Source organism: Camelus bactrianus, chromosome 13, assembly GCF_048773025.1.
Source record: "Camelus bactrianus isolate YW-2024 breed Bactrian camel chromosome 13, ASM4877302v1, whole genome shotgun sequence".
Taxonomy (NCBI): domain Eukaryota; kingdom Metazoa; phylum Chordata; class Mammalia; order Artiodactyla; family Camelidae; genus Camelus; species Camelus bactrianus.
In genome coordinates, this window is record NC_133551.1 from 66,680,436 (window position 1) to 66,707,894 (window position 27,459).

The 27,459-nt window shown below is 49.6% G+C and overlaps 1 protein-coding gene across 9 annotated transcripts in view; it reads left to right on the forward strand.

Moving 5' to 3' along the window:
• Positions 1–27,459, forward strand: part of UBR4 (ubiquitin protein ligase E3 component n-recognin 4) — a 122,447-nt gene that overhangs the window by 93,947 nt on the left and 1,041 nt on the right. For all 9 annotated transcript variants that reach the window (XM_074377283.1, XM_074377285.1, XM_074377290.1 and 6 more), the window contains 19 exons: positions 104–277; positions 2,170–2,291; positions 3,195–3,392; positions 4,082–4,162; positions 6,418–6,505; positions 7,137–7,264; positions 8,175–8,282; positions 8,757–8,876; positions 9,595–9,785; positions 10,240–10,413; positions 10,768–10,867; positions 14,441–14,659; positions 15,565–15,678; positions 16,655–16,797; positions 17,247–17,372; positions 18,414–18,608; positions 21,401–21,625; positions 24,769–24,859; positions 25,526–25,688. In XM_074377283.1, the coding sequence (XP_074233384.1) occupies positions 104–277; positions 2,170–2,291; positions 3,195–3,392; positions 4,082–4,162; positions 6,418–6,505; positions 7,137–7,264; positions 8,175–8,282; positions 8,757–8,876; positions 9,595–9,785; positions 10,240–10,413; positions 10,768–10,867; positions 14,441–14,659; positions 15,565–15,678; positions 16,655–16,797; positions 17,247–17,372; positions 18,414–18,608; positions 21,401–21,625; positions 24,769–24,859; positions 25,526–25,688 (2,760 nt within the window). The remainder of the gene's footprint in view (positions 1–103; positions 278–2,169; positions 2,292–3,194; positions 3,393–4,081; positions 4,163–6,417; positions 6,506–7,136; positions 7,265–8,174; positions 8,283–8,756; positions 8,877–9,594; positions 9,786–10,239; positions 10,414–10,767; positions 10,868–14,440; positions 14,660–15,564; positions 15,679–16,654; positions 16,798–17,246; positions 17,373–18,413; positions 18,609–21,400; positions 21,626–24,768; positions 24,860–25,525; positions 25,689–27,459) is intronic.

Here is a 27,459-nt window from a genome sequence, read left to right on the forward strand (position 1 = left end):
CTTTTCCCTGCCTTTGAGTTGCTCATAATCTTTTGAAGACATGGACCTTCTTTGCTTATATTTTCAATTGAGCTCTTGCAGTAACTTCTTCCTGTCCCCACAGGCCTTCTTTCCTCCTTTGTCGAGGTGGAATCCATCAAAAGGCACTTTAAAAGTCGCTTGGTGGGTACCGTGCTGAATGGATACCTGTGCTTGCGGAAGCTGGTGGTGCAGAGGACCAAGCTGATCGATGAGACCCAGGACATGCTGCTGGAGATGCTGGAGGACATGACCACAGGTAGCAGCGCCCGGGCCTGCAGCCCAGGACCCCATTGTCCCCTCTGGCTCCACCTAAGTGCACTAGTCAGATTTCCCCAAGTTCCTCGGAGCCAGAGCAGGGGCCGCAGACATCTTTCCTTGAATGTGAGGAGGAGAAGAAATTTCTCTCAAGACTATTGGTTCTTGGGGTTGTGGAATTCCAGAGCTGGGCTCAGTCAGTTTGGGCTTTTCATTTTGAGCTCATAGTTAATGCAGGAAGAGGTCAAGAGTTCTCAAATTGGTGTCTTTTGTTGGTTCTGGAAGATTCTCAGCCGTGATCTCCCCAGTTGCTTTTGCTCCTGTCTCCCTTGTCTTTGTGGAGCTCCACTCTCACTCTGCCGTCTGGGTCTCTTCACCTCCTTTTCATAGTGTTCATCTCGTTGTATCTTTATGCTGATTTTAGATAATTTCTTCTGTTCTGTGCCATGTCATTCAGTTCATTCATTTTTGCTTCACTCTGTGTTATCTGTTTAGTACACTGATTGAATCCTCACAGTTCTACATAGATTTTATAGTCTTTAGTTTTGTTTTTACTGACATTCACTGTCCCTTTTATACTCTTTTCAGCCTAGCAAACATGTTTCTATGTCTGGTAACTCTAAAGTTTGAAATGTTTATTGTTCGAATTGTGTTTTGGTTATTCTGGCTCTTGCTTATGGTGCCTTAAAGCTTTTTGCATTTTGTGATTTTTTTTTTTTTTACTGCAGGCTTGTGTTTGGTGTGTTTATCTGTGGAAATTCTTCAGGACCTGAATCAAAGATGGGTTTTTCCAGAGAAAATTTGTAATTGCTTCTGTGAGGCATCTCAGGGCACTGCTATCCCAGAGCCACCTTCAACAAAGTTCTGAACTTAGATTTTTCAGACCTCCTAGGTAGTTTAAGCCTCAAACCCCTGTGAGGGCAGCTTGTTATGAGTTCTCAGGTGTTTTCCCTCTTTGCTCAGTGCCGCAGTTTAAGGGAAGACAATTTCCTTTCATTGACTTGCTTGTGGGGAAAGGGAGTTATTTTTAGTTGACCGCTACACCAAGGATGTAGCTCTTCGGGGTACCAGATTTACATCTGTATATGTGGGGTGTGGGGGCTTCTGCCAGACTCTCCACCTTGGTGGATTTGAGGCTTTGTATCCAGCTCTCAAATCTGGGTGTGTTAGGGAAACCAGAGTTCATGGCAAAAATCAGCCTCAGTGTTTTGCTAACCTTCCTGGGTTCCTGATTTTTCTTAGTTTTTGGCTTATAGTCTTTGTTCATGTGGCAGTTCAGTGATACCTTTTTATTTAGTATTTTAAATTATTTTTAAATGGAGAAGTGGAAAGTAGGTCAGGAAACACAGTCTGCCGTGTTGCCTGCCACACATGGAGGTCCTCCTGGTGCCATTTTCAGCTCCCGTGCTGAGCTGGTTTGTGACCTTGTCAACTGGGCCCTTTTCAAGAGTATATTACTTTTTTGTATGACTTAAGTTATTTCTTTGGCTTATAGAGGGCAACCTACCTAATCTTGTAGGATGAAGCTGAAAACTATAACTTCCTTTTGACTTGAGTGCAATGCAGTTAGGATCATTATTTGGCATTTTTGAGTTCCTATTTTGGGCGAGAGGATACAAGGTTATAACTCCAAGAGGGAGCAAGACATGTACACAGCTGCCCGATGCTCTTTGTTGACTTGGTTATTAAGGCTTTCAAATGGAATGTGATCTGAGTATAAAAACCAATCACTTTCAAGTTTCTGATTGAAATATTGATATTGCCACATAGGGCATTTAAAGACTTACTAGGCAGAGAGAATCTGTCAGTGACGGAACTTCACTTAAAGTCTCATCTTCATTTCTGTGTGAGAAGCTCTTTCCTAACTGACTTGGCCACATTGATTTCTGGCAGGTACAGAGTCGGAAACCAAGGCCTTCATGGCCGTGTGCATTGAGACAGCCAAGCGCTACAATCTGGATGACTACCGGACTCCTGTCTTCATCTTTGAGCGGCTCTGCAGCATCATTTATCCCGTAAGCAGTGGTGCTTCCCATGGTTCTAAGGGTGTCGGCGTGAGCCATTTTGCAGGAAGACTTTTGGTGACTCCTTATAGTCATGGGCAATCTTACCAGCTGTGGGGCCATTTAGTCAGTGTTTTAGGAAGCTCCACTGATGTAAAACAGACCAGCCTCACACTTTTCCTGTTCCTGATGATGGGAAATCTAAAGACCTTCCTTAGTCTTATTTCCTAGATTCAAGGTCAAGCCAGTCCTTTCTTTTTTTTTTTTTTTAATCCAATATGCTATGAAAGAAGCTGTGTTGAGTTAGAGCATAAGGAAATTTTGACTCCCTTCCTCCCTTCCCCGCCCACATTTTGTGCATACATGTGTATTTGTTTCCCTAGCCTGAACTGTATGTGGAAGCATGTTATCCAGAGATCCCGTTATTGAGGAAGGATGAAAAACACCAGTGTCCTCAGTTAATGATGAGACTGAGAGATCGTCAGGGTTGAGCTTGCCTGAATATTATGCAATATAGAGAAGACCCTTTTCCTGACTTGAGAGTCACCAGCGGCAGAGTCATCTGGCCCCAGATGGGTTAGCGTCGCATGAGACGAGCAGGAGGGGGAAAGCTCCCTCTGCCCTCACTTTAGCAATACAGCTTTCATGAGTTACTCCTTATCTGCTTAATTTGTTAGGCTTTCTCTTCTAACCACCTTGAGTTTCAGAGAAGATGCTTGATATGTAAGGCTGTGTGAATTATATTTGGACTTTTGAAACCACCTCTGGGCTTCCTGTCCTTTATATCTGTCAATGTGTAAGGGGCTGGATGAGTTTGGTGTGCTTCCCTCAGAGTGTCCATGGACAAGGTGGTGTGGCCTAAATCTAAGAGGCCTCTGCCATCCCTTCTGATGCTTCCTTCTCTCTGTCCTTTAGGAGGAGAATGAAGTCACTGAGTTCTTTGTGACCCTGGAGAAGGATCCCCAACAAGAAGACTTCTTACAGGGCAGGATGCCTGGGAACCCATATAGCAGCAATGAGCCAGGCATTGGGCCGCTCATGAGGGATATAAAGAACAAGATTTGCCAGGACTGTGACTTGGTGGCTCTCCTGGAGGATGATAGTGGGATGGAGGTAACAAGCATAGGACGCCGCTGTCGTGATTAAGCACATGGGCTGGAATCAAATCCAGGTTCCTCTCCCTTAGTAGCTGATTAACCTTGGACATCTGTAAATGGGGGCTGGTGATTCCCACCTACCCACCTCACCTGGCGTTCAGGGTAATTGCCTGTAGTAGGCTCTGCCAGTGTCAGGCATGTGGTAAGCGAATGGTTGGTGGCTGTTGCTTGTCATGGCATAGGCTTTTACTCTTGTTGCTCGGGCAGAAGCTTCCCTGTGATTCCAGGTTAATTAAGCTCCCTAAAGACTGGCACTTTAGCCCCTGTGCGGATTTCTGGCCCTGGGTCTGGGGTCTTCTGGCAGACAGCACTAGGTCTGGAGTTATCCTGTACATGGTGAAAAGCATGTTGGGTAAAATAGAGAAAAGTGCTTGTGCTGGTGCGCAGCCTGAAGTGGGCTCAGGCTAGGAGAAGGTTCTCTGCAGGGGTTTTTGACCTCGAGTCCATGGTTTGGGTTAAGGCTGTTGTAACCCCTGAAATTGTGCACAGAATTCTGTGTGTTGTGCACACACGTGCGCTTTTTAGAGAAGGAGAGATGGTAGGCCCCAGATGCACACACATTGCGCCATAAAGTGCCCTTTGATCTTAGAATGTACTTGCCTTACAGTTGTTTGGAATAACAGCCTCGTCTTCTTTTCTGTTCAGCTCCTAGTGAACAATAAAATCATCAGTTTGGACCTTCCTGTGGCCGAGGTTTACAAGAAGGTCTGGTGTACCACGAACGAGGTATGTGCTTATTTTCTTGGGTGTGGTTTTACTTTTTCTGACTTACACAGACTTGTGCTAGGAATGTTGTTAATCGTCCTTTGCCCAGCTTGTAGCAGCATTTAAGGAACTTTCCTTCCCTGTTGGTGTTTAGAGAAAACCAGTCCCCTGTCCTCCTTATGAGGCATCTGCCTGGTGCCAACAGAAGGGCTTTGGGGAGGCCAAGAGTCTCTGGCTGTGTGCATCCAGGCTGGGCAGAGTCTGAGGAAGCTGTGATGGGGATGGCTTGCTGTCTTGTACCCTTTACGTACGGCGTCTCTTAACTGAGGTTAATCCTCAGCTTTTCTGGGCTTGCTCACTTTTCAGAGCATTTTCTGGTGCTGTGTCAAGCAGCATAGTTTCTATTTTACTGGTTGGGCAGTTGAGACTCAAAGGGCAGTAGTTCTTGCGGAAGGAAAAGGGAAATGAAGGAAGGGAGGTACTCTGGTCCTTTTGGATACTTCAGCTGTTTGTCCACTCAGGGAAGTCTTAGATACTCCACTCTCCCCTCCCTACTCTTCTCTTAATCCCTCTCTTTTGTTCCTTCCTTTCCTGTCTTCCAGTCTCCCTTTGTTTCTTTCTCTCCTTCCCTTTCTTTCCATCTCTTTTCTCTACTAGGGGGATTTTTAGTAAATGAATCAACAAATGTTAAGTAATTGAATTATAGTGAACTAGTGTACCAGTGGAACACAGCAAACTTTTTTATATTTAGTCTCAAATATTTTTGTAGAGTTTAAGAAACTAAATTGGTAGTGTACTATTAGTACATTTTGGCCTTTAATTTGTTACATATTTTTGTTTCTCTCCTTTCTCTTCTACTGTGCTGGGAATCCTGGTCAGTGTTTACTGTTGGTCTGCTGCCAGTTGGGTGGATATAGCACCATTGGTAGTGGGACATGCAGAGGTCTGCTCCATCCACTGCATCTTAGTCACTGACATTCTGGCATCAAAACAAAACGATACAGATTTAATCCTCAATGCACATAAAAAATTAAGACCAAGCTTCTGTGGACAGCCTTGTAAATGGTGGCATGGAACCCAAAGAATACACATGGGTGTCTCCTCTTTTGAACATGAAACAGGGTAGAATTTGGGGATCGTTTGTTTTCACATGAATGTGCTTAATCCACCAAAGGGTTCTTCTGGCAAAGTCCAGTGTTTATGGCAGCTTTTTCCTTGGGCCTTCATCAACTTCCCTTCTTACTTTACTCCCTGTTTCCCTGATAAACAGTCCATCTCTTCAGCTACTGGTAAGAGCCTGTTTTCTCTGTCTCTGTCTCCTTCTGTCCATGGTCTATGGCTGTTCCCTCTCTTAGTTCCCTCTGGGCTTCCACAGCTGGAAACGCTCTGGAACTGGCCTGACAGGTTCCCTCCCTTCAGAGTCTCCTCTCCTAAAGCTGAGCGTGGCTTAGAGACAGGCAGGCGGAATTAGTGTGATGCCTGTTCTCTCACTTAATTTCATCTAATGCGACTTCAAGCCCCCGTTTCTTGCCTCCAGAATGAGGATAATGCTCTCTGTGCTAGAATGCCTAGCTCGGTATCCGGTATAGAATGAAGTCTCATTTCCAGTTTAGGAAAGTAGCTGTAATCTTCTAATTTACGAGACTTAATGCTGATCTTTCTATGAGGTTGTAGGTTTTAGCTTGAGGAAACGTGGATGAATCCTCTCCTTGCTATATGATTATATGAAGAACTCAGGATCTCCATAGGCAAAGCTTGGTATATTCTGAGTTTTTTTTGCTTTTGATTCCTGAGACTGGAATCAGAGCTCTTTGATCAAATTGACTTCCCTCGTCCTAATTCTTTAAGGAGGGTCCCTATTGATTAGAGAGATTTTCTACTCCTGAAGGAGGCTTGGAAATGGAACTGGTCTTATATCTGGGTAACTTTGAAAAAGCTGCTTAGCCTCAAATAAAGGAATAATGTAAAGTGCTTAATTAGGGCTTAGCACAAACAGTAAATAATAGTTACAGTTATTACATAGTTTTAAAGAAATTAAATGAGATAGTGTCTATAAAATGCTTCATACAATTCCTGGCCTGTAATAGACCCTAAATAAAATTAGCTTCCTTTCCCTGAAGTGAATTATAGTGCATTTGGATTCTAGATTTTGTGGTTAAGACCCTGTAGAGAAGTAGAAACTGTCCAGATTGCTGAAGCATTAAGCAAGACCAGGTGTTGAGTCCTTTTGCATTTTCTGGGCTTGTTCACATTTCTCCCCAACCTTCTCTGCTTAGGGAGAGCCCATGAGGATTGTTTATCGAATGCGGGGGCTGCTGGGTGATGCTACCGAGGAGTTTATTGAGTCCCTGGACTCCACCACAGGTATGGCCCTGTTCACAGACACTGCTGCACGTTGGATTTGAGGTTTGGGACCAGTGAGCAATTCACATCCTGGGACTTGGGGGTATTCTGGGCTAATACTCTCTGGTAACTCTGTTCAGAATTGAGGGGTGTTGGAGGGTGGGTATAGCTGAGTGGTAGAGCATATGCTTAGCATGCATGAGATCCTGAGCTCAATCCCCAGTACCTCCATTAAACAAATAAATAAGTAAAATAAGAAAGTTAAAAAAAAATTATAAAAAACAGGATTGAGGGGAGAGTGCTTCTCTGGGGAAAAACAGTTATCTAGGACCTCATTCAGATACCTCTGGGGTTGGAGGGAGACTGCAATTAGCCAACAAACTTGAGTTCAAATATGTTTATTTAGTTTTTTTTTCCCATTGGTAGTTATAATACTTATATTTTCACATTTGAGTGTGTGATTCTAATTGACTTGATTCTTTAAAAACTACAAAAGCTGGTAATTTAATATCTGTTACTGACCCCTTTTATTGACTGCCTTCTCTATTGGAGGTATGGAAAAGAGGAGTAGCTGTCAGCCTGGAAGAGGGCTGTGCTTTTTTCCTGTCTTCACCTTCCCCTCCATTTCTGCTTGGCTTCCCTTTTCCCCCAGATGAAGAAGAGGATGAGGAAGAAGTGTATAAGATGGCTGGTGTGATGGCCCAGTGTGGGGGCCTGGAATGCATGCTCAACAGACTGGCAGGGATCAAAGATTTCAAGCAGGGACGCCACCTTCTAACAGTGAGTTGGAGGCTGCAAGGTGGGACCAGCCCTTCTGCTTTGGGAGAAGCCCCTGTGGAAGGCAGCTGGTGGCTACTGTGCTGTTTAACCCTAGAGGGCAGCACGGCGCCGCGGACCAGGGCCAGCCAGTGAAGGAGCTGGCAGCTTCCTTGGCTCTTGACTCTCAGACTCCATCTCCAGCTGCCTTCTTCCCGGCCCCCTGCCTAACCTCCCAAAAAACAGTGTGATGGCAGCCTTCTGCTGTATTCCTTTAGTCATACTTGGAACCGAGGTTTAATTGTCTTTCCCCCCAAAATGTGCTTGTGTCAATTATTATTATTGCTTTTTAAATAGATTTTATAAGTAACTCATTTCTTATAGGATTTTATTTGAGTGTTCATCCAACTATCTCTCTAGGAAAGAGTAGAGGCTTCCAAAGGCACCACAAATACTACACTGTTATCTTCACCTTCAGGGTATGTGAGAGCATACACTGTGCCTATGTTTTAAATGATCTACATGGTTCTGAGCTCCCACAGGCCATGAGCTTTGGGTAGTTCTGTTTACTATTAACATTATGTTTACTGTTAGTTATATTAGAGTCCGAGTTAGTACTGGAATCTCCCCCAAGACAACAGAGCATCACCTGTTCCATTAGGATTTGGTGTCACTGCCATAGCTTTGGAGGTGGTAGCGATGTACCCAGACCGTGGCAGCTACCACTGGAGAACATTGCTGTTTACAATACCAGTCTACTAGGAGATCCCAGCCACCTTATCATGACCCTTAGGGAACCTTCTCCTGCTGTCCTCTGTATTTTAGGATAGTGTCCGCTTACTGTACATGACCTTCCCGGACATTTCTTTCCTGCTTGTCCCCACATCGTCACTCTCAGGTGGTCTCATGGGTTTTGACTGGCTTTTCTTGTCAGGTGCTGCTGAAATTGTTCAGTTACTGCGTGAAGGTGAAAGTCAACCGGCAGCAGCTGGTCAAGCTGGAAATGAACACTCTGAACGTCATGCTGGGGACTCTTAACTTGGTAAAGAGCATGGGCTGTCAAAGACAAAGAACGCGCCCTCAGATGAAATGGATTTGTGGCCTTTTCAGGCCCTTCATCTGTCTAACTGATGGGCTCAGAGGCTTGAATTATTCACGCTGTCCCTTATCCTCCTGCTGGCTCACCCCATGCTGCTGCCATGACACCCACATCATGTTTCTTTCCTGAATTCAGATCAGAGGCAAAAGGACCTTAGTCCCTACAACAGTCCAGACCGCACACAAATGGACAGTTAGTGCCATTCGCCTCAGGGCAACCAGAAAGAAATCTGAAACATCACGTTTTCACTGTCCTCAAAAGCCCACACACTTCACCCCTACCCTTCCACCCCACCCTCCATGCACGTACGCTGTCTCTGGAAAATAAGGCATGAAAAACATCTTTGAGGAGCAGATCCCATCAGCAATGAATGGTTGTGGTCATACCCCTGGAGTGACTGGGTCTCCCTCTCTGCAGGCCCTCGTTGCTGAGCAAGAAAGCAAGGACAGTGGTGGAGCAGCTGTGGCCGAGCAGGTGCTTAGCATCATGGAGATCATTCTGGATGAGTCCAACGCCGAGCCTCTGAGTGAGGACAAGGTGAGTGCATCTGCAGACTCTGCCTCACTGCCAGCCACTGGCGTGTTTGTGTCCAGCTGTGTCAACCGAGATCTGCTGAACCTGCTCAGCTCATAGGAATGGCAAGGCTCAACTAATGGTGACATCATTGCATTGAAGCCTGAGATCCGGATTCAGAGGCAACAAAGTTGCCAAGGAGATTGTTTCACTCAGAAGCTGCTCCTTAATGAAGTCCTGGCTGTCCCAGCTGATAGACAGAGGCTTAGTGTACAGCCCCTCATTTCACAGTGGAGGGAACTCCAAGTCTAGAGAAATGAACTGAGCCATTTGTTGTCATATATCTGGTTACTGCGTAGTTGGAGGCCTAGAACCCACACTGCCAACTCCCAGTTCAATTTCTCTCTGCTTAACACTGCTGTGCATTCCTTCATTCTTACTGATGTTAAGGCTAGAGATACCACCAAATGAATCTCAGGCAGCCAACATTCTCTTGGGGGAGCAGGAGATTGTGTTGGTATATTTTGACCACCTGGTATTATTAACAGAGCCACCATGGAGACTCAGAAAGTAATTTACGAGATGGCCTTCACACTGTTGATTGTTCCCCAGGAAGTGCTGAGACACTTTTCCTAGGGATGACTCTGATGGAAGTGGATGACCTTTAGGGGTCTGGTATTGGCTATATATAGCTAAAGCCCCGACCTTATTAATGGGGCTTCCAACTCCCTCCTTATTGCAGGGCAACCTCCTCCTGACGGGTGACAAGGATCAACTCGTGATGCTCCTGGACCAGATCAATAGCACCTTTGTTCGCTCCAACCCTAGCGTGCTCCAGGGCTTGCTTCGCATCATCCCATACCTTTCCTTTGGAGAGGTGGAGAAAATGCAGATCTTGGTGGAGCGGTTCAAACCTTACTGCAGTTTTGATAAGTATGTTGCTTAGACTCCAGACAGCTGAATGAGAATCCCCAGAAAAACCCTGAACTAGTTCTGCGAGAATAAGGAGGAATCACCTGAGTTTCTACTAGATATTTGTCTGCCAGCCTGGCCTTTAAGGGACTCGGTCTAAACTGGGGAGTCAATAATTAAAATACACTGTGTTAAAGTAGCAGTTGGCAAGGCAGAGAAGGTGAAGTGGTTGGTGACATGGGAGGGGGTATGACAAGATGGAGGAGAATGCGAGAGAACGTTGGGAGCTTGGGGGATGTGGCAGGCAAGAGGGAGAGTGGCAGGAGCCAGGTCAGAAGGGTCTCTGTGTTATGCTCAGGAGCTTGGACTTGAACCTAGAGTTCAGGTCTAATCATTGAAGTCAAGTCACTGAGGATTGTTAACCAAGAGAATAACATGATCAGCTTTTATGGTCGTCTTTGCTCTTTCCTCCTAGGTACGATGAGGACCACAGTGGCGATGATAAAGTCTTCCTGGACTGCTTCTGTAAAATAGCAGCCGGCATCAAGAACAACAGCAATGGGCATCAGCTGAAGGATCTGATTCTCCAGAAGGGAATCACCCAGAGTGCACTTGACTACATGAAGAAGCACATTCCCAGTGCCAAGAAGTAAGGAGCCCCTCTGGCAGGCGCTGCTGCCTCCCCTCTTCCTGGTGCCTTTTCTCCTTCATCACCTTGGCATCCTTTTGCCTTCCTTGGGGTCTCCCTCCCCTCCTGGAAACTAGCGAGGTGACCACGCAGCCACTGCAGAGTCCTTTGGGGCTACGGGCAAGGATGGCAGCTTAGCTTGTTGGTTTCTGTTTAGAGTACTCGTTTCTATCTGGTTTCTCAGCTGAGGCGCGTGGTCCTTTGTGATTCTTTATGGTGTGCTTGAAGGGTCACGTCTAAACAAGCCAGAACCCACAGCCAGTTCCTAGGGGGCCTTTGCTTCTCTGGCCTGCTGATAACACCTTTGTTTTGCAGTTTGGATGCTGACATCTGGAAAAAGTTTTTGTCTCGTCCAGCCCTGCCATTTATCTTGAGGCTTCTTCGGGGGCTGGCCATCCAGCACCCTGCCACCCAGGTGAGTAACCGGCATGCACACAGACCTTCTTCCTGAGCAGGACACGTGCACACTCTTCTCATCTCCTGCGACAGCTGCCTTGATTAGCCTTGAAACATGACTGCCCTAACATAGGACTCCTAGAGTAGAAGGGACTCTCTGAAGCATCTGGTTCATCTCTGTTTGTGGAGAGGATTGAGATCCACTTGTGATTTCCTCATTCATCTCATCCTTATGTGGGGCTTCATTATCTCACGGCTCAGCTGAGCAGCAGTTGCGAGGGTGTGGCTGGCCAGAGCATTAAAACAGTTTTGATTTTTTTGGCCACAGTCCCTGGGACACTTGTAATGCCATCACTGCCATTTTCTGCTCTGCCTCCGGCAGCCGAAAACTTGGTGGGTTCTCAGGGAGGCCCACCTGTCCACTGCGCCGCCTGTCCCTTATAGTCACTGGGCTGGGGTACTGGTCACCTTCACAAACCCTAACTGGCCCAGACAGGTGGCCAGACTGGATTTGTTTTTTTAACTAAACTTTTTATTTTGAGATAATTTTAGATTCACAAGCAGTCATTAAGAGGTAACACAGAGAAATCCTTGGCACCCATTACTAAGTCTCTCTCCCTGGGAACATCTTGCAGAACTGTAGTAAATTATCACAGCCAGGGTACTGACGTCGATGCAGTCGAATTCAGGACAGTTTCATCACCACAGGGACCCCTCTTGTTGCCCTTTTATAGCCACGTCCACCTCCCCCAACCTGGCAGCCACCTCTCCATCTCTGTAATTTTGTCATGTTAAGAATGTGATAGACTAAATGGAATCATACAGCACGTAACCTTTGGGGACTGGCTTTTTCACTTGGTGTAAGTTTTTTGTGGTGCGTCCTGTTTGGTGTGCATATCAGTAGTTTGTTCTGTCTTACTGCTGGGCTGTGTCCCCGTTGGGGTTGCACCACTGCCTGTTTAACCATCACCCATTAAAGGGCTTCTGGGTTGTTGCTAGTTTGAGGCTGTTACGAATAAAGCTGCTGTGAATGTGCGTGTACAGGTTTTTGTGTGAATAAGTTCTCACTTTTCTGGGACAAATGCCCAAGGCTGCAGTTGCTGACTTGTGTGGTAGTGCATTGGTTTGCTTTACAAGGAACTGCCAGACTGTCCTCTGTCTGGAGTGGCTGCACCTCTCTGCGTTCCCACTAGCATGCGTGAGCAATCCGCGTAGTCTGCGTCCTCCGCAGCATTTGGCGGTGTCACTATGTTTTATTTTAGCCTTGCTGATAGATGTGGAGTGACGTCTCGTGGTTTTCATTTGCATTTCTCTACAGGCTAACAACGCTGCACACCTTTTAATGTGCTTCATCTGTCTGTCTGCTGTGAAATCTGTCCATATTTTTTGCCCATTTTCTAATAGTATTTTTTTTTTAAGGTTGAGTTTTCAGAGTCCTCAGGACTGCATTTTTTTTCTGTTTAGAGCAGCCTACCTTGAATATAGTTGCGCGTTCTCACTTGGTAATCTGTTCTGAGAACTCATTCCAACAACGTGGCTAACTGATCACAGTAAAGATTCTTTCATATGTCTTGCTCCGATAACTATTGTTCTCAACTTTTGTTCAATTCAGTGGAGACAGTCATAATTAATACCTCTTTGTGGAGATAATTCTTCCTACGTAAGAGTTTTTTCACTTATTTTTCCCCCAGCTTGGAACATCTTTATTTTGAATGTGGGTAAATCAAGGGACAGAACAGTGATTTGGCAACACAGAGCTGAGAATTCAGGTCAGGGGATTCCAGGCTTATTCTTAGCTACTAAATTGAATTACTTAAAAAATAAGGCTTAATCTCTGACCATTCGCTTCTCTTTCAACACGTATTTATGTAGTGCCTGGCGTGCGCCTGTGCTGGGTTAGGCTGAGGCAGTGTTGGTGAACAAGACAGTCACAGTCTGTGCCTTCTGGGAGCTTCCTGTCTGGTGGAGGATAGAGTTAAATACGTAGTGATAGCTGAGCAGGGGTAAGTGCAGTGTGGAAGGGGGCAGAGGAAGGAGGATTTCTAATGAGGGGAGTATGGCACCTGCAAAGGCTCAGAGGCAGGAGAGCTTAAAGCACTCCAGGAATCGGAAGGCAGTTGCATTGAAGGTGAGGCATGGCAAGAGCTGTCGCTGGAGACATGAGCTTCGGTCCAGATCACATTCTCCAAGGAGAGGAGTGTGGTTTTCTCCTGAGGATAGTGCCCCTGGCCATATTTTAGAAGATGAATCAGAAGGAGGTGAGATGAGAGGTCGAAAGAACAGTTGGCAGGCTTTTACAATAGTCTTGGTGAGAGGCCATGGCAGCGGGACTCTGGTTAGGGCAGTGGACAGTGAATGGATTCGACAGAGTTCTGGGAGGTGGAATAAATGGGATTTGGAGATGGGTTGCATGAGGGGGAGTGAAGAGCTGGATGAATGGAGAACTCTCCTCAGTGCCTGGATTAAGTGACAGGGGAGTGGTGGTGTCATCAGAAGAGATGGAGAGCCTAGGAGGGTTGGGATGAGGTGGAGGAGAGTCCGCTCTGTTAGACTATTTTTGTAACTAGAACGTAAGCTTCAGGAGGGCAGGAGCTTTGTTTCCCCAACACCTGAAACACTGCTTCACACACATGTGTGTGCATACATGCACAGCAAACACCCGGAGTGTTGAGTGTAGGGTTCCTGTGGAACATTGAGTAAGCAGTTGAACTATGAGCGTTGAGGACCGTGAGATGTCAGCTAACCTGAAGTTTTGCTGAGGTACAAATTTGAAGCATACCTGCTGTGAAAAGAGATTTACGAGCTAGTGAGTGACCTGGGTGCTGAGCTCTCACATTGCAAGTTGGCTTTGTTGTTTTGATTTATTGTCAAGTATGAATTGTCAACTCACTAGTGATGGGGTGGTGTGGATTTCTCAGTGAGCTTGCGTGGAGAGCTTTTTCAGACTCTACACTTGCCTTCAGTGTTGTGATGTTTTCCCATCCCCGTCAGTAGTGTGGTGCTGTAGTGTGGTACCAACATTTTTAAGCATAGGGTTTTTTTTGGTTTACTTTTTACTTTTTTTTTTTTTTTCTCTCATCCCCACTTCCCCATGTAGTTGTACCTCTGGAATCCCTAAGTTGAGAAAACTCCTGTGCTCCTGGGTTTGGTGACCCCATATGAAGAACTTAGCACAGCCCTGGGAATGCCAAGGGCCTACTGTGCCCAGTGTGGTCATGAGTTCACCACTGAGGCCTCGTCAGCTGCTGCTTCTCCAGGGAATCTTACCTGAGCTCCTTGCACTTGGACTGTGCTGAGGGCTTTGCATATGTTACCTGAGTCAGTCATCACAGCAGCCTTGACACTGCCCCCCTCTTACAGAGAGGGATGTTGAGGCTGGAGAGCATGGTGACCAGTCTGGTCAGTGGCAGAGCCTCAACCTCTTCCATTTGTCCAAATCTCTTGAAATGTAAAATCAAAGGATCTGATTGAAACCAAGTAGATGACATGAGATTGTGCACATTCTGTTAATTTTTTTAAACCTTTAAGCCCCTGAGAAGAACACTTGGCTACATAATTGGAGGCCTTCATCTCTCTGGTCCCTTCTTGGCAGGTTCTGATTGGAACTGACTCCATCACAAACCTGCATAAACTGGAGCAGGTGTCCAGCGATGAGGGCATTGGGACCCTGGCAGAGAACCTGCTGGAGGCGCTGCGGGAACACCCTGACGTGAACAAGAAGATTGACGCGGCCCGCAGGGAGACACGGGCTGAGAAGAAGCGCATGGCCATGGCCATGAGGCAGAAGGCTTTGGGCACGCTGGGCATGACGGTACGGCCGCGTGGTCGTGCCTGCCCTGGTGATGAGGTGTCAGTGGCACAGTGTGGACAGAGCCGGGTGGGGATAGGTGAAGGCGAAGGCTGGACGGTGGGGGAGGAGGACGGGGCGGTAGGGAAGGAGGTGTGCTGGGCACTGTGCTAGAGGCTGCACCTTGTCTGACTTTCCCAGCAACCCTTAGAGATGGGACTGTCCTTGTTCTGCTCTACAGATGAGACTTGGAGGTTAAATGACTTAACAAGTTCACGAAAACGGGAAAAATGGTGATAACCGTTGTTTATCAAGGATTTACCATATGCCAGCCACTGTGCTTAGGCACCTTACTTGTAAGATTTTATTTAAGCCCTCAAGTGGTTCTGTGAGGTTGGTATTATACCCATTTTCTAGATGAACTAATTGAGGCCGAGAGGTGATGTAAACAGGCCAGGGCACGTAACTAACAGGTGGTTGACAGGCATTTGAACCGGGTCTGTTCAATGTGAAGGGCTCTGTGCTCTTTTCACTGGCCCACCGTGGAGGAAGCAGTAGCCTTTTCCAGACTAACACACTTTTGAGTGTCAGCAGTTTTAAAACTCCCATGGGAACAGTAAGTGACTCATACTGCAACAGCCCTTGGCAGCTGAGACTTGGTACTGCTGGCACAAAGAAAGGGGACTGTTTCGGTGGCAAGTGGCGGCGTGCCAGGGTTCCAGCTGGATGGTTTCCTCTGCTTCAGTGGTTCCTGTAGGAAGAGATGGCAGGAGAATCTGGGTCTTTACCCTCATTAGAAGCCAGCTGAAGAGCTTTCCTTTAAGTCCTTTAGTGTATGTGGACGGTCGGCCCTGTGTCTGCGAGTCCCCAAGCTGTGGTGGGAGGGTGGGTGGATCACCGCCTGACCTGCCGCCTGGTTCCCCCTACAGACGAATGAAAAGGGCCAGGTTGTGACCAAGACGGCGCTCCTGAAGCAGATGGAGGAGCTGATTGAGGAGCCGGGCCTCACGTGCTGCATCTGCAGGGAGGGGTACAAGTTCCAGGTACGGCTGCTGGCCCTGCAGGCAGTCGTGAGGGCCTGGGCTTGTGGGCGCAGCCTGGCCCCCTGTCCCGGTGGCCTCCCTCTCCTGTTCTTAGGCTAGAGTCAAGGCTCATGTCTTAGGGCCAGCTGTCCTCTTTAAAGGCAGGAAGAGAAACTGATTTGAACATTAGTCAGATCATTGTCTTCATCAACACTGTCACCATCAACAACCACTCATTGGGTTCCTTCTGTACGCTGGGCCCTGTGCCCGGAGCCTTTGTGTAAACTGGCTAATTTTATCTTTAAAACTGTAAAAAGCCCTAATTTATGGATGAGAAAACAAAATTCACATAGCAGAGCCCGAGTTCTAGCCCAGGCTGTCTGACTCCCGACCTGAGACTTCAAAAGACACCACGCAGCTGCCATTGCAGATAGCTGGGGGAGATCAGGACCCCGGCTTTCTAGGCTTCACCAAACTAGATTTACATCTGAAAGGAGCAGAACAGCAAGGAACCAGTTTGCTCCACTAAAGGCCGTTTTAAAAGGCATCCTCTTCCTCTCCAGCTTAAATTTATGCTTAGCACCCAAGTCCCTTGAAGGGCAAGTACCCTGGGCCACAAGCCCTGCGAGTCCTGCTGCGACACAGGCTCCTTGGAGCCTTTTGGTAAGTTTTGAAAAGCAGGTGACTTACCAAGAAGGCACTTTATTCTTCGTTTTCAGATACATGAAGTAAAAACAAAAGGGCAGTTCAGGCTTACATTTCTGCCCTTCTATCTGCGCAGCATCCTTTATTTTGGTTGCTCCCCACCCGTATTTCCCTGGGGCTGTGCCCAGCCAAGTGCTTAACCAAGAGACTGAGGGGCTCACTGTCACCCCCTCTCCCGAACACATCCCCTCCTCAGAAGGCAGGCACTGGGGTCTCCTCTGCTCTCCTGCACCCCTTCCCGCACCCGCCTTTGAGTTTCTCACCTCTCCTCCTGCCCATGTTGTCTTTGCAGCCCACCAAGGTCCTGGGCATTTACACCTTCACCAAGCGGGTAGCGTTGGAGGAGATGGAGAACAAGCCCCGGAAGCAGCAGGGCTACAGCACCGTGTCCCACTTCAACATCGTGCACTACGACTGCCACCTGGCTGCTGTCAGGTAGGCCTGGCTCTTGCGGAGTGGCTCCTTCACCATGCCTCTCCTCAGTGTGCATAAGCTCTAGACCTGGGTCACTGCGGGGAGTGGGCAGCTTGCTCAGGGCCGGGACGGGGAGTGGGTGGGACCACAGCCCCGAGGTTTCAGTTCTCTTCCTTAGTCTCTGGGAAGTAGGCTGTCCTCCCTTCAACGATGGCAAGAGCCATTCCTGCCATTTGACCAGGAAAGTACACTTGGCTTTTTGCCCAGGGCTGCTAAGAGCAGTCTTGCTGACCTGAAGCAGTGAGGCCGGTGCTGACCATGTCGCAGTACAATGGCTGGTTCTCTCTGTGGTCGGGCACATGAGCTTACTTCCTTGATGTTAACAAGCCCTTCTCTACCTCACTCAGCCAGCTGCCTGGTTGCCAAATTAATTCCAGCAGTCACTTGTCCCTGCTCTCCTCCCAATCTAGGCTGGCTCGGGGCCGGGAAGAGTGGGAGAGTGCCGCCCTTCAGAACGCCAACACTAAGTGCAACGGGCTCCTTCCGGTCTGGGGGCCCCACGTCCCTGAGTCAGCTTTTGCCACCTGCCTGGCAAGGTGAGTGTGGAGCGTTTTGCGTGATGGAAAGAGGATTCTCAGGAGATGGGGGAAGATCAGCTGTCAGTCCAGCCGCCAGGGGCACCATGTCCTGTCAGCTTCAACAGGAACCCACGTGTTTCTCTGCTTGCTGACAGGGGAGCTGTCCAAACGGAGGGGCTCTGCTGGGAGAAACCAGCGGTCTCAGCCTCGCGTCTGGCGCAGCGCGTGCACTCTCCAGCGATCTGCCGCCTTTCCTCCGCTGCTGTTCTAGGACACGAAACACAGGGCCCCTGACTTGGTCCTCGAGGCCAAAGTTTCCCAGAGTTTACTTTTATTTCTCTGAGGTTTAAATAATGAAAATAGCCTAATGGCATGGGGTGTATCTTTCAGAGCCTCCCTGGACCTAAAATCCAGAGTAGAGTAGCTAAACCTTCTTTGAGGTCCTCATCTCTTGCAGATGCCTTGTGGAGTGGTGCCCTACCCCAAGTCCTATTTTAAAGCTCAGGGATGGAAAGGTACTTACCATAGACCAGGTACTTGGCAGTGATAATGATGAAAGTAATGTTGGGCAGTGTATTGAAATGCTTACCATGTGTTATTATTACACACGTTCTATAGATGAAGAAATTGAGGCACAGAATTAATCAGAGACAGAGCCCAGATAGATGATAACGTATATTGACATAGAAAAAAACTTCTATTTGGAGGTTGAGGCGATCAGGAAGATCACCCTGTCAGTCAGAATCAGTACGTCCTACATTGCTTCTTCCAAAATGTACTTCCAGATGTGGTCACAGTATGTCCTATGACATTGGTCCATCAAGAGATGGGCTCTGCAAAACCGCACGTTCTCATCAAAGCTTGGAGAGCATCGCCTTCCATCACAGTGGAAATGAAAGTGGCCCCTGCGCTTGTCTTCCAGCCCAGCTCTTGTCCTTGACTCTCTTTCGTTCTCCGTCCGTATCTGTGTAACCTTCACAGCCAGCGGCCCGATGAGGGGCTCTGCCTTCCCAACAGGGAACTTGATTCCATCTCACTGTCTGTTGTGCTTCTCCCCAGGCACAACACTTACCTCCAGGAGTGCACGGGCCAGCGGGAGCCCACGTACCAGCTCAACATCCACGACATCAAGCTGCTCTTCCTGCGCTTCGCCATGGAGCAGTCGTTCAGCGCGGACACCGGTGGGGGCGGCCGGGAGAGCAACATCCACCTGATCCCGTACATCGTTCACACTGTGCTTTACGTGCTGAACACGTCAGTATCCCGCGTCTCGGGGCCGCCCGGGCTGACCGACCCTGTGTTCCCCTGCCCAGCGAGCTCTCCCAGCTTTCCCACATCTGCTATAGTTAGTTCCAGAACTAACGTCTGGCCCAAGGCAGCCTATACTGAAGTCGGAATGTTCATCTGCGCCTTTTTAGAGTCACACGGGATAAAGCAGGAGGGTGGCTTTTCCAAAACTGTCTCAGCTCCTGCCAGAGGCATCCAAGGGCTGCATCCTTGGACTGACCTTCAGCCCAGAGTGGAACAGGAAGTGGAAGAGGCCAGATCATCAAAGCTTCTGCTTCAGTGTAGCCTCTACTTGCAAGACTCTGTTCCCTTGGATGGGGGAGGCTGTGGGTCCGGGCTGCACACAGTCACTGTCAAGGGCACACAGGTTGTTACAGCTCGTTTCATAGCTAGAGGATGTGGCAGAAGCAAACACCTATTATTTCAGAAATGGAAACTGGACTTGACCCCCCTGTTTCCTCTCCAGTGAGTAATGCTTCTGGCAACTGTCAGGGGAGAGGGGTTGTTGAAGATTATTTGGGAAAGTCAACTGAGAAGGAAGGTAGCCTGGGAAAAAACCCAGATTTATGTCTTTATCTGTATGTACGTGGTGAATCAGGTTGATACATGAAGGTGTTATTTTATTTTATTTTATTTTTTTGTTTGTTTGTTTTTTTTGTTTTGAAGGTGTAATTTTAAAGAAATGCTAAGTGGGTAGAGAATAGTCTTTCATTCCACCCTAGATTTAATATACTTTAGCTCTTAGATTTAATTTAAACGGTCTCATCCTTTTCGGCCCCATCTTCCGCAGGAGTCTTACACACCTGTTGGGCAGAGTATTGACAGGTTGTTGAGAGGCTGCATACAGTCCACCCAAGGCAGCTGCAGTTCAGTTTAGGCAACAGAACAATCTGTCTCTTGTCCTTTCTGGTCTTCCATCAAAGTTATTTTCTCCTTCCCTCCCATTTCCTTATGAGATAAAAGGCTGACCTGGAGACCACAGGCTTCATTGTTAAAAAGAGGCACTGGCGGGTCTCCATCAGTCATTACATCATCTGCTCAAATGTTCAGGCTGTCAGAAGAAGCACCTGCATCGTTGACAATACAAACATTCCCATTATCCAAACTGCTTCAGGCCTGAGCAGTGCTAATTGCCAGTGTCCGTGGGGTCTTTGACAGAGCCCTTGGCTCTTCTTGGCAGCAGTGAGGTAGAGTGGACTTTTCCGTTCTCTGGGGAGAAATGCAGACCGAGGGAGGCAGCATGATTTGCCCAGCAGAACAGAGCTGGTGGCTTCAGGTGTTACTGTGTTTCTCAAATGCCAGACACTTGTAACCCGTGCTCACGTCCCTTAGTTGGGGGAGGATGGTGGGGGGGCTGTGTCCTGGTCATCTTGGTCAGCTAGAGGCTGAGGCAGAAGCTGCCCAGAGAGGCACCGTTTCCCCGCCGCAGCCTGCTTCCCTCGTCCTTTCATGCTGGCGTGGGCTTGGTCACGGGGGGCAGGTTGAGCAGGGATTGCTGCCTTTGGTGGAACGTTTGTGTACAGAGGCAGGTGTGTCACATCATGAGCCAGAGCAGAGCTGAGCAGGTCCTGTGATGGTAAAAATCTTCCGATTCTGGACACTCCACTGGAGTACAGTCATCTGCTGCATCCATGTCCTCTCTTCATGGAGCAGAAGGGAGCGTGGTGTACTTGTGTCACCGCTCCGGCTCTCCCACAGGCCTCTGTCTGGCAGTGCCATCTGCAGACCTGGTAACTGTGCTGCAGGAGTGGCTGCTGCTGCTGTGTTTTTGTTTATTTTCCCCCACAGAATTAGGATAAGGCATCAAACACTCAGAGCCTGAGAGCACCAGCCAGGTCCTAAGGAAAGAGTGTTGTAGCCAAACATTTATGGTAAGGAAGTGACCTCTCAGTGCCGCTCCAGTGGCTGGTGAAGGCTTCGTTGTGCAGGGAAGGTGGGGAGCCCGTGTTGGGTAGGCTTTGGAGCCTGACTGCCTGGATCCAAGTCCAGTTCCTTCCTGCCGCGTGTGTGACTTTGGGCAAAATGTTCACTTTCTCTGTGCTGTGGTTTCCCTTTCTATAACATTGGGATAGTACCGGTCTCATCAGGTCCTTGTGAGGATTTAACGAGACAACGAGAAAGTGCTCAGAACGTGCCTGGAGTTCAAGTTGTTGGTCATGATTGTTACTGCAGTTCAGGCGGGAGCGGGAGCCAGCAGCGGTGCTCTCCTGGAAGGAAGGGTTCTGATGAGGGAGAGAGAGACACACATGAGAGAGCGAACCCAGAGAGAGTGCCCAGGGCAGCGCCGGGTGCGATGCCACGTGGACGGTTAGCCGCACTGAGACTGCGCAGAGTCGGGGAGGGTGCGGGCTGTGGGCTCAGGCAGACTCTGGGTCACTGACTAGCTTACTGACTTTGGGCACATCACTTCACTTCTCAGGCCTTTAGCTACTGTGGTAAAAAGGTGTCGCTGTCACCTTCCAGAGTTGTCAGGACACTTGGATGGTGGAGTGCTCGTGAATGTGCCCGACACACGCACAGTGCAGTTGGAATTGGGTCAGGGCTGGGCTGGGGAAGGGAGAAGACGGGGACGATGCCACCAAGGCCACCTTGGGAGGGAAGGAGCCTTGCTTGGAGAGGAGGTGGGAGGGGTAGTGGAGGATGGGTGGGGGTGTTCAGGGAGCCAGGCGGTCAAGAAACTTGAAAGAGGACAGGAAATTGAGCAAACCCTTTCCCTGCCGGGCTGCTGCCCTGGTTTCATGGTGCCCCTTTTGTTCCAGAACCCGAGCAACTTCCCGAGAGGAGAAGAACTTCCAGGCCTTTCTGGAGCAGCCCAAGGAGAAGTGGGTGGAGAGTGCCTTTGAAGTGGACGGGCCCCACTACTTCACAGTCCTGGCCCTCCACATCCTGCCCCCTGAGAAGTGGAGAGCCACACGCGTGGAAATCCTGCGGAGGCTGCTGGTGACCTCTCAGGCCCGGGCAGTGGCTCCAGGGGGAGCCACCAGGTCAGTTCCCGCTTCGGGAAGTACCTGCTTCAGGAAGCCGTCTCCTGAGCCGTCTGTCCAGACTCTGTGACCCACTGTGTGTGGAAGCCACCCCGCAGTGTGCGTATGCTGAGGAGGGCACGCTCGTTTGACTCAGTAATTGACCCTGGCCCTTCTCGGTCTGTCATGTCAAGAGTCTGGATGGCTGGATGGCTGGCGGGCGCCTGCCACCTCTGGGCCTGGTGTTCGGCCACTGTAAGTGTGGAGCCAGGCTTGCCTCTGGAAAATTCCTCGGAGAGGAAGCCAGCCAGGCACAGGGGGGCTACCGAGGAGAAGAGTTGGGGCCCGCAGGAGGCTGAGGCAGGTGGCCAGGGCTTCCCATCATGCTGATCTGGGCCTGAACTAGCAAAGCTTCGTAAGGCTGCGGTTGGGGATTTTTTTTTTTTTTTTTTTTCTGATCATGAAAAGCTCATCCTGTCCCTTCTTGGTCATATTCCTATCCTGTCTGCCCCACGTGCTGGGAGCCTTTTTTCTTCCTCTGCTTTTCGTGTAGACCCTCCCTAAGAAGGAAGGCATTTTGGGAGGAAAGTAGTCAGTGTTTTCATGACTCTGTGCTATGATTTGGGTCAGAAGGGAGGTGTCTGTGAGAGAAAAGAATGGCAAACAGGAAGCCCTCTGTGACGACTGCACAGTGGCCGCCTGCCGAGTGGACTCGGTGCCCCTACTCTAGCCCGTGGAGCCCCGCGCGGCCTTCCCTGGGCTGCAGAGTCGGGCGTGGTCTGTCCGCTTGCGTCTGCCTCTCGAGGGAAAGCTGCTTCACTTCAGGAAGGTCTGTCCTCCTGCTGTGCCTGCTGTCACCAGGATCCGAGGGGACATTTCCAGTGAGGGAGCAGAGGAGGAGCTTCGGGTCTCCTGAGAACGACAGAGGAGGTGGAGACAGCAGTGGGCCTGAATTTGCACACCTGCCGTCTACCTCCTCAGCTAGTCACTAGTCACAGTCACCTCATGCCCCAGGGGGACCAGGTTGGAGCTCTCCTGCTGAATCCGGCCCGTGCCGGCCTTTGTGTAGTCAGAGGGCGCCAGTCTTGTTAGAGTCCGACCTGATCTCTGCCCCTGTTCCCAGCATAGCACTTTCCACTGTTTCCCAAGAGTCTGAAGTGTTAATAGTTAACTAGCTGCTGGAAATCAAACGTTAGATCTGGGCGATGCTGAGTTTTTAAGCCAGGCTCGGCCTGCGTCCATAGCACAGAAAGTGGCTGTTTACTGGGCACAGGCTCTCGGTGACAGGTGTGAAATCTGAACCCACAGGAGCTTTCAATTAGGAAACTACAATTCATCATTGTCCCAGGCAGTTAAGGAAAAGCCTATTTGGTCGCAGCTTAATTAGGAGTCCAGGGTAAACTGCACTCATGAGTCGCCATTTTCTCTGTGGCAGTTTAGTCACCTTACTAATTGGCCTTAAATAATTAAGTTGGGCAGGGCTGCTCGAGATTCCTGCTCCCAAAGCAGAAGAGCCTCGAGAAGGACCCGACCTGGCGTGGTGTGGGCGGTGTAAACAGGGAGCTCCAGAAGCAGGCTGGCAGAGTGCTGGGGCACCTCCGAGGAGGGGCCGTGGCTTGAGGGACCTTTAGAGGGTGACGTCCTGGTGATTGGAGCCGTGTCACTGGCAGCAGGCTTCATTCTAAGTCCATTATAAGGTGGGAGGCAGCAGCAGCTACACAAAAATCTGGGAATTTATTTGCCCAAGAGAAATTGTTCTCTTGTGCAGGTTTTACAAAAAGATTCCTCTGCCAAGGACCATCAAGTATTTAAGCCTGGGACTTTCCTAGGTGCCTGTCAGAGCCCTTCTGTGCCCTTGTCTGCCAGAGCTGCACAGAAACAGATTATTGTCCTCGCCCCCAGGCCCACCTCGCGGCAGTGGTGGGAGGGGAGAGGGTGGGCGCTTTGGAGATACTGGGGTGGAAGGGGAGGGTACAGGATTTTAGCAAACAGAACTGTCAGATTTTTTTTATTATTTGACTCTACTTTTGTTGGTGACTTAAAAATGTAGGTGTGGGTGGCCTGCCCCGTGCTAGGTCGTGCCTTTACTTGAGGCCCAGAGAGTGTAGTTTTAGCTTCTAGATGAGTAACATCTGTCCTTGTTTTATGATTCTAACATACATGAACACATGTGCATGCGCACACACATGCATTTGAATACCAAGTTCTGGTCCCTTCAGTTACGGCTCTGTTTCAAGCCAAAGAATCTCCATGATAAGAGTTTATCTAGCCTTTACTTATTACAGATAGGAAGGCAGTTTGCAGACAAAGCCTTTCCTAGGTCTTGAGCTTTAGAAACCAAATCTGAGCACTGTGTGGCGGGACGTCTGGTCTTTCTCTGTATCTCGCAGTGGCTCTGCCTGGAGTAATCATTCCTCAGACCAGGAGCGTCTGCCGAGAAGCAGTGGACGTCGCACAGGCAGCCCCCCGTATTCCAGGGGCCTGGCTGGTCTCTGACTCTGAACTGAGTCATTGGTCTAAGTAGTGACGATACTGGTTAGAGACGAAGGGGTGTGGTGCGCAGCTCTGGGATTAGCTCGGGATTTAGGAGGTGTCGGGGTGGCTGCAGCTCCCATCCGAGACATCACTGTTGCTCAACACCAGCTTTCCACCAGCTTGCTGTTTTTTAACACAGCACGTGGTTGGCAAGTAACTGTGTGGCTGCTTTACGTCTGCTGGCTGTAAAAATTCTCCTGGTGGAAATGTAAAGAATGAAGTAGAACCTTGTTTTCTACTTCATGTATTAGATCCCATTGAGTCCAAGAGTGTGTGTGGGGGCTAAACACAGGGAGACGGGACTCCTCGGCGTCTCTTTACGGTGGCGGCCTTTTGGTTGCCATGTTGCAACTTCTGTCTCCCTCTTTCGCATTTAGCCTGATTTGGCAGAGAGTCAGTGCTAAAGATGACTCTTCTGTGGGACTTTCTGTGGTAAATAAACCACTGGGTCCCAGGGCTTCTGAAGCTCTTGCCCGCGGTTGCTGTCTTCTGAGAAGAGAGACGAGTGGCTGGAGCGGAGTGATGCTTAGTTACTGTGACTCTTTTGCTGCTCCCAGAATGCTTTGCTCTGTCCTCGGGGGTCTCCCCCCGGGGTCTTCATGGACGTGGGCTCTCATCTTCTTTTCCAGGCTGACAGACAAGGCAGTGAAGGACTACTCTGCTTATCGCTCCTCCCTTCTCTTTTGGGCCCTCGTCGATCTCATTTATAACATGTTTAAGGTAAGGAAGCCGCGGGGAGCGTGGCCGGTTTCAGCAAGGGAGGAAACGCCTGTGCTGGTGGCTCTGACCCTGCCTGCGTGGCCTCCCGAGAAGCCAGCTGCTCCCACCGGGGGAGGGTTCCTCTCCAGCTCAGACCCCTGTGTCTGGGACCGCATTTGTAGCCGCGACTGCTCCTGTGACCTGGTCTCAGGCTGCCGCAGACCCTCTTCTGCAGGCGGATCTCCCCTCCAAGTCACCCTTTGTTTGCTCTCAGTCCCTCTGTTTGGATGAATTCTGTTGCCCTGGGTGAGTGTGACTTGTTCTAGCACAGCTTATGGGGACACTTCTCTCTACTTTGAGAGAATCAGAGGGTTTGGGGGTGGTTCCTTTCATAGTCTGAATGAAATAGCTCAATTAAAGTGACTTAGCAGTCCTTTTTCTTGGAGAAATCTAGATGTGGAAGATGTGGGGAGGGAAGAACACAGTCATCTGTCGAGGCTTGTAGGTTCACCTGACACGTGCTTAATACAGGGGCTGTGAGAGGACTGAGGTGAAATTTTGTTGTTCCTGGAAGCAGAACACATCCTTCAGGGAAAGCTTTGATGTGTATGGGAGGGCTCTCATCTTCCCTGACTGGCTTGAGGCGCAGTGACCCAGCCCGGGCCTGTCTCCTGTTGGTTCTTGTAGAAGGTGCCTACCAGCAACACGGAGGGAGGCTGGTCCTGCTCTCTAGCGGAATACATCCGCCACAACGACATGCCCATCCACGAAGCAGCCGACAAGGCCCTGAAGGCCTTCCAGGAGGAGTTCATGCCAGTGGAGACCTTCTCGGAGTTCCTCGACGCTGCCGGTCAGTGTCAAGGCTTTACCTTCCCAGATCTTCTGCAGCAGAGCCCGTGCCTGCCCGAGTGGGGCTGGCGGTTGCTTTCATCTTCACATGCAGGAAAAAACAGGCGGGAGCCAGCCTGTGGGCTGCCACCGAGAGCTCTGGGAGAGAGGGGTACAGGCCAGGTGGCTGGTAACAGGACAGCAGCCACACGTGTGACGGGGCTCACATCCCCCAGGCCTGTGCTGCGCGTGGTGCACACGTCTTCCCAGTCTGCAGGGCAGCCCTGTATGAGGTGGAGCCATGGTTAACCCCATTTTACAGATGGGGTAAGTGTGGCTTTGAAGACTAAACAAGTTCCCAGCAGGACATAGCTGGAGGATCTCTGAGCCTCTTCTTAGATTCCTGGCTTTTTATGACAATGCAGAGAATTAACATGGAGCTTACCTGTCTTCCTCCTGCTTCCTGGGGACTGAGACGCCTTATGGCAAAGTTGCCCCCGGGGGAGATATGGGAGGATTTCAACTCTGATTCTTAAGATAAATAGTAAATACCAAAAGAGAGCAAAGAGCACCTCTGCTGGTGGGAATAGGGCAGCACTTTGAACTGCTATCGGATGGGGCATCCTCATCCCCCAGCTAGTAAAAGGGAAGTTCATTGTTCTCTCCTGTGTACAGGTTCTTTATACAACAAATTTGTCATCCTAATTGCAGACACATTAAAATTTGTTTGGATTTTATCACCAAGTGTCAGGTGACAGCAGGGGGAGGTGACTTGGGCTGATGCTGGGAAAGCCCGCCCAGGATTAGAAACCCGGTGCCTCTCAGGTTGTGGGCACTGCTGCAGTCCAGCCCCCCATCACTCCCAGAGCCAAAGCAGAGGGAACCACAGCTGCCCGACTCTTTTGTGAACTTGTTTCCTTTTCCCTGATGTTCATTGTGGGAGTTTCATGAAGTGCAAAGAGCAGGACAGAGTCTCCCCAGATCCCACTGTCAGGAGAAGACCTCCACTAACTGTGCCCTCAGACATCTGGAGTGATGCTCAGTGTGAATTCCTCTCCTTCCCGCTCGGCACCAGCGGGCGGAGTCTCCCCAGGAGCTCTAGGGCTGCCTTCCAGCCTGGCCGTTCATTGCCACGGCTGCAGCGGGAGCTGTGCCGGATGGGCTTTGCTGGTCTGGTGCATCCCCCGTTACCCGGTGGTCAGGTGTCAGTACACTCACCCCAGTTTCTTTGTCAGCTTCACTGGATGCTCCCATGGGCATCTCTCCAGCCTAGACATTGCACCGTGGCTGTACTCCTTGCTTCCTCTAGGAAGTGACCCTGACTGAGAGAGGTAGCCTGTGTGCTTGTGTCCTTAGTGCCCAGCTCCGGGCCTGTCACCCAGGGGTCTGGCGAATGTCTGCAGAAGCTGTCAATACGAGCGCCAAAGTCCGAGTAAGAGGAGGAGGAGGAACGAAAGTAAGAGGGACGAAAGGAGTTCAGCTCGGTTCTGTGCTTGGCTTCAGCCTCGGGGAAGGTGGCAGCACCCGCCTGGAGCGAGGGAGAGTGAGGAGTGAGGGCTGGCCAGGCAGGGAGGGGAGCCGCAGGTGTTTACAGCAGCATGGCTTTATTGCTTTGTCCCAACTGGTAGAGAATTTCAGAACATCAGACACACCCTGTTCCAAGGCAAGGGCGAAAACACCGTCCAAAACCAACAAGAGGTGATGGGAGCCACTCTGTCGCCACTAGCACAGGTGCTGGGAGACAGCTTCGGTCTGAGTGCTGCCGGGCCTTGGGCTGACAGCCCCACTCTGGT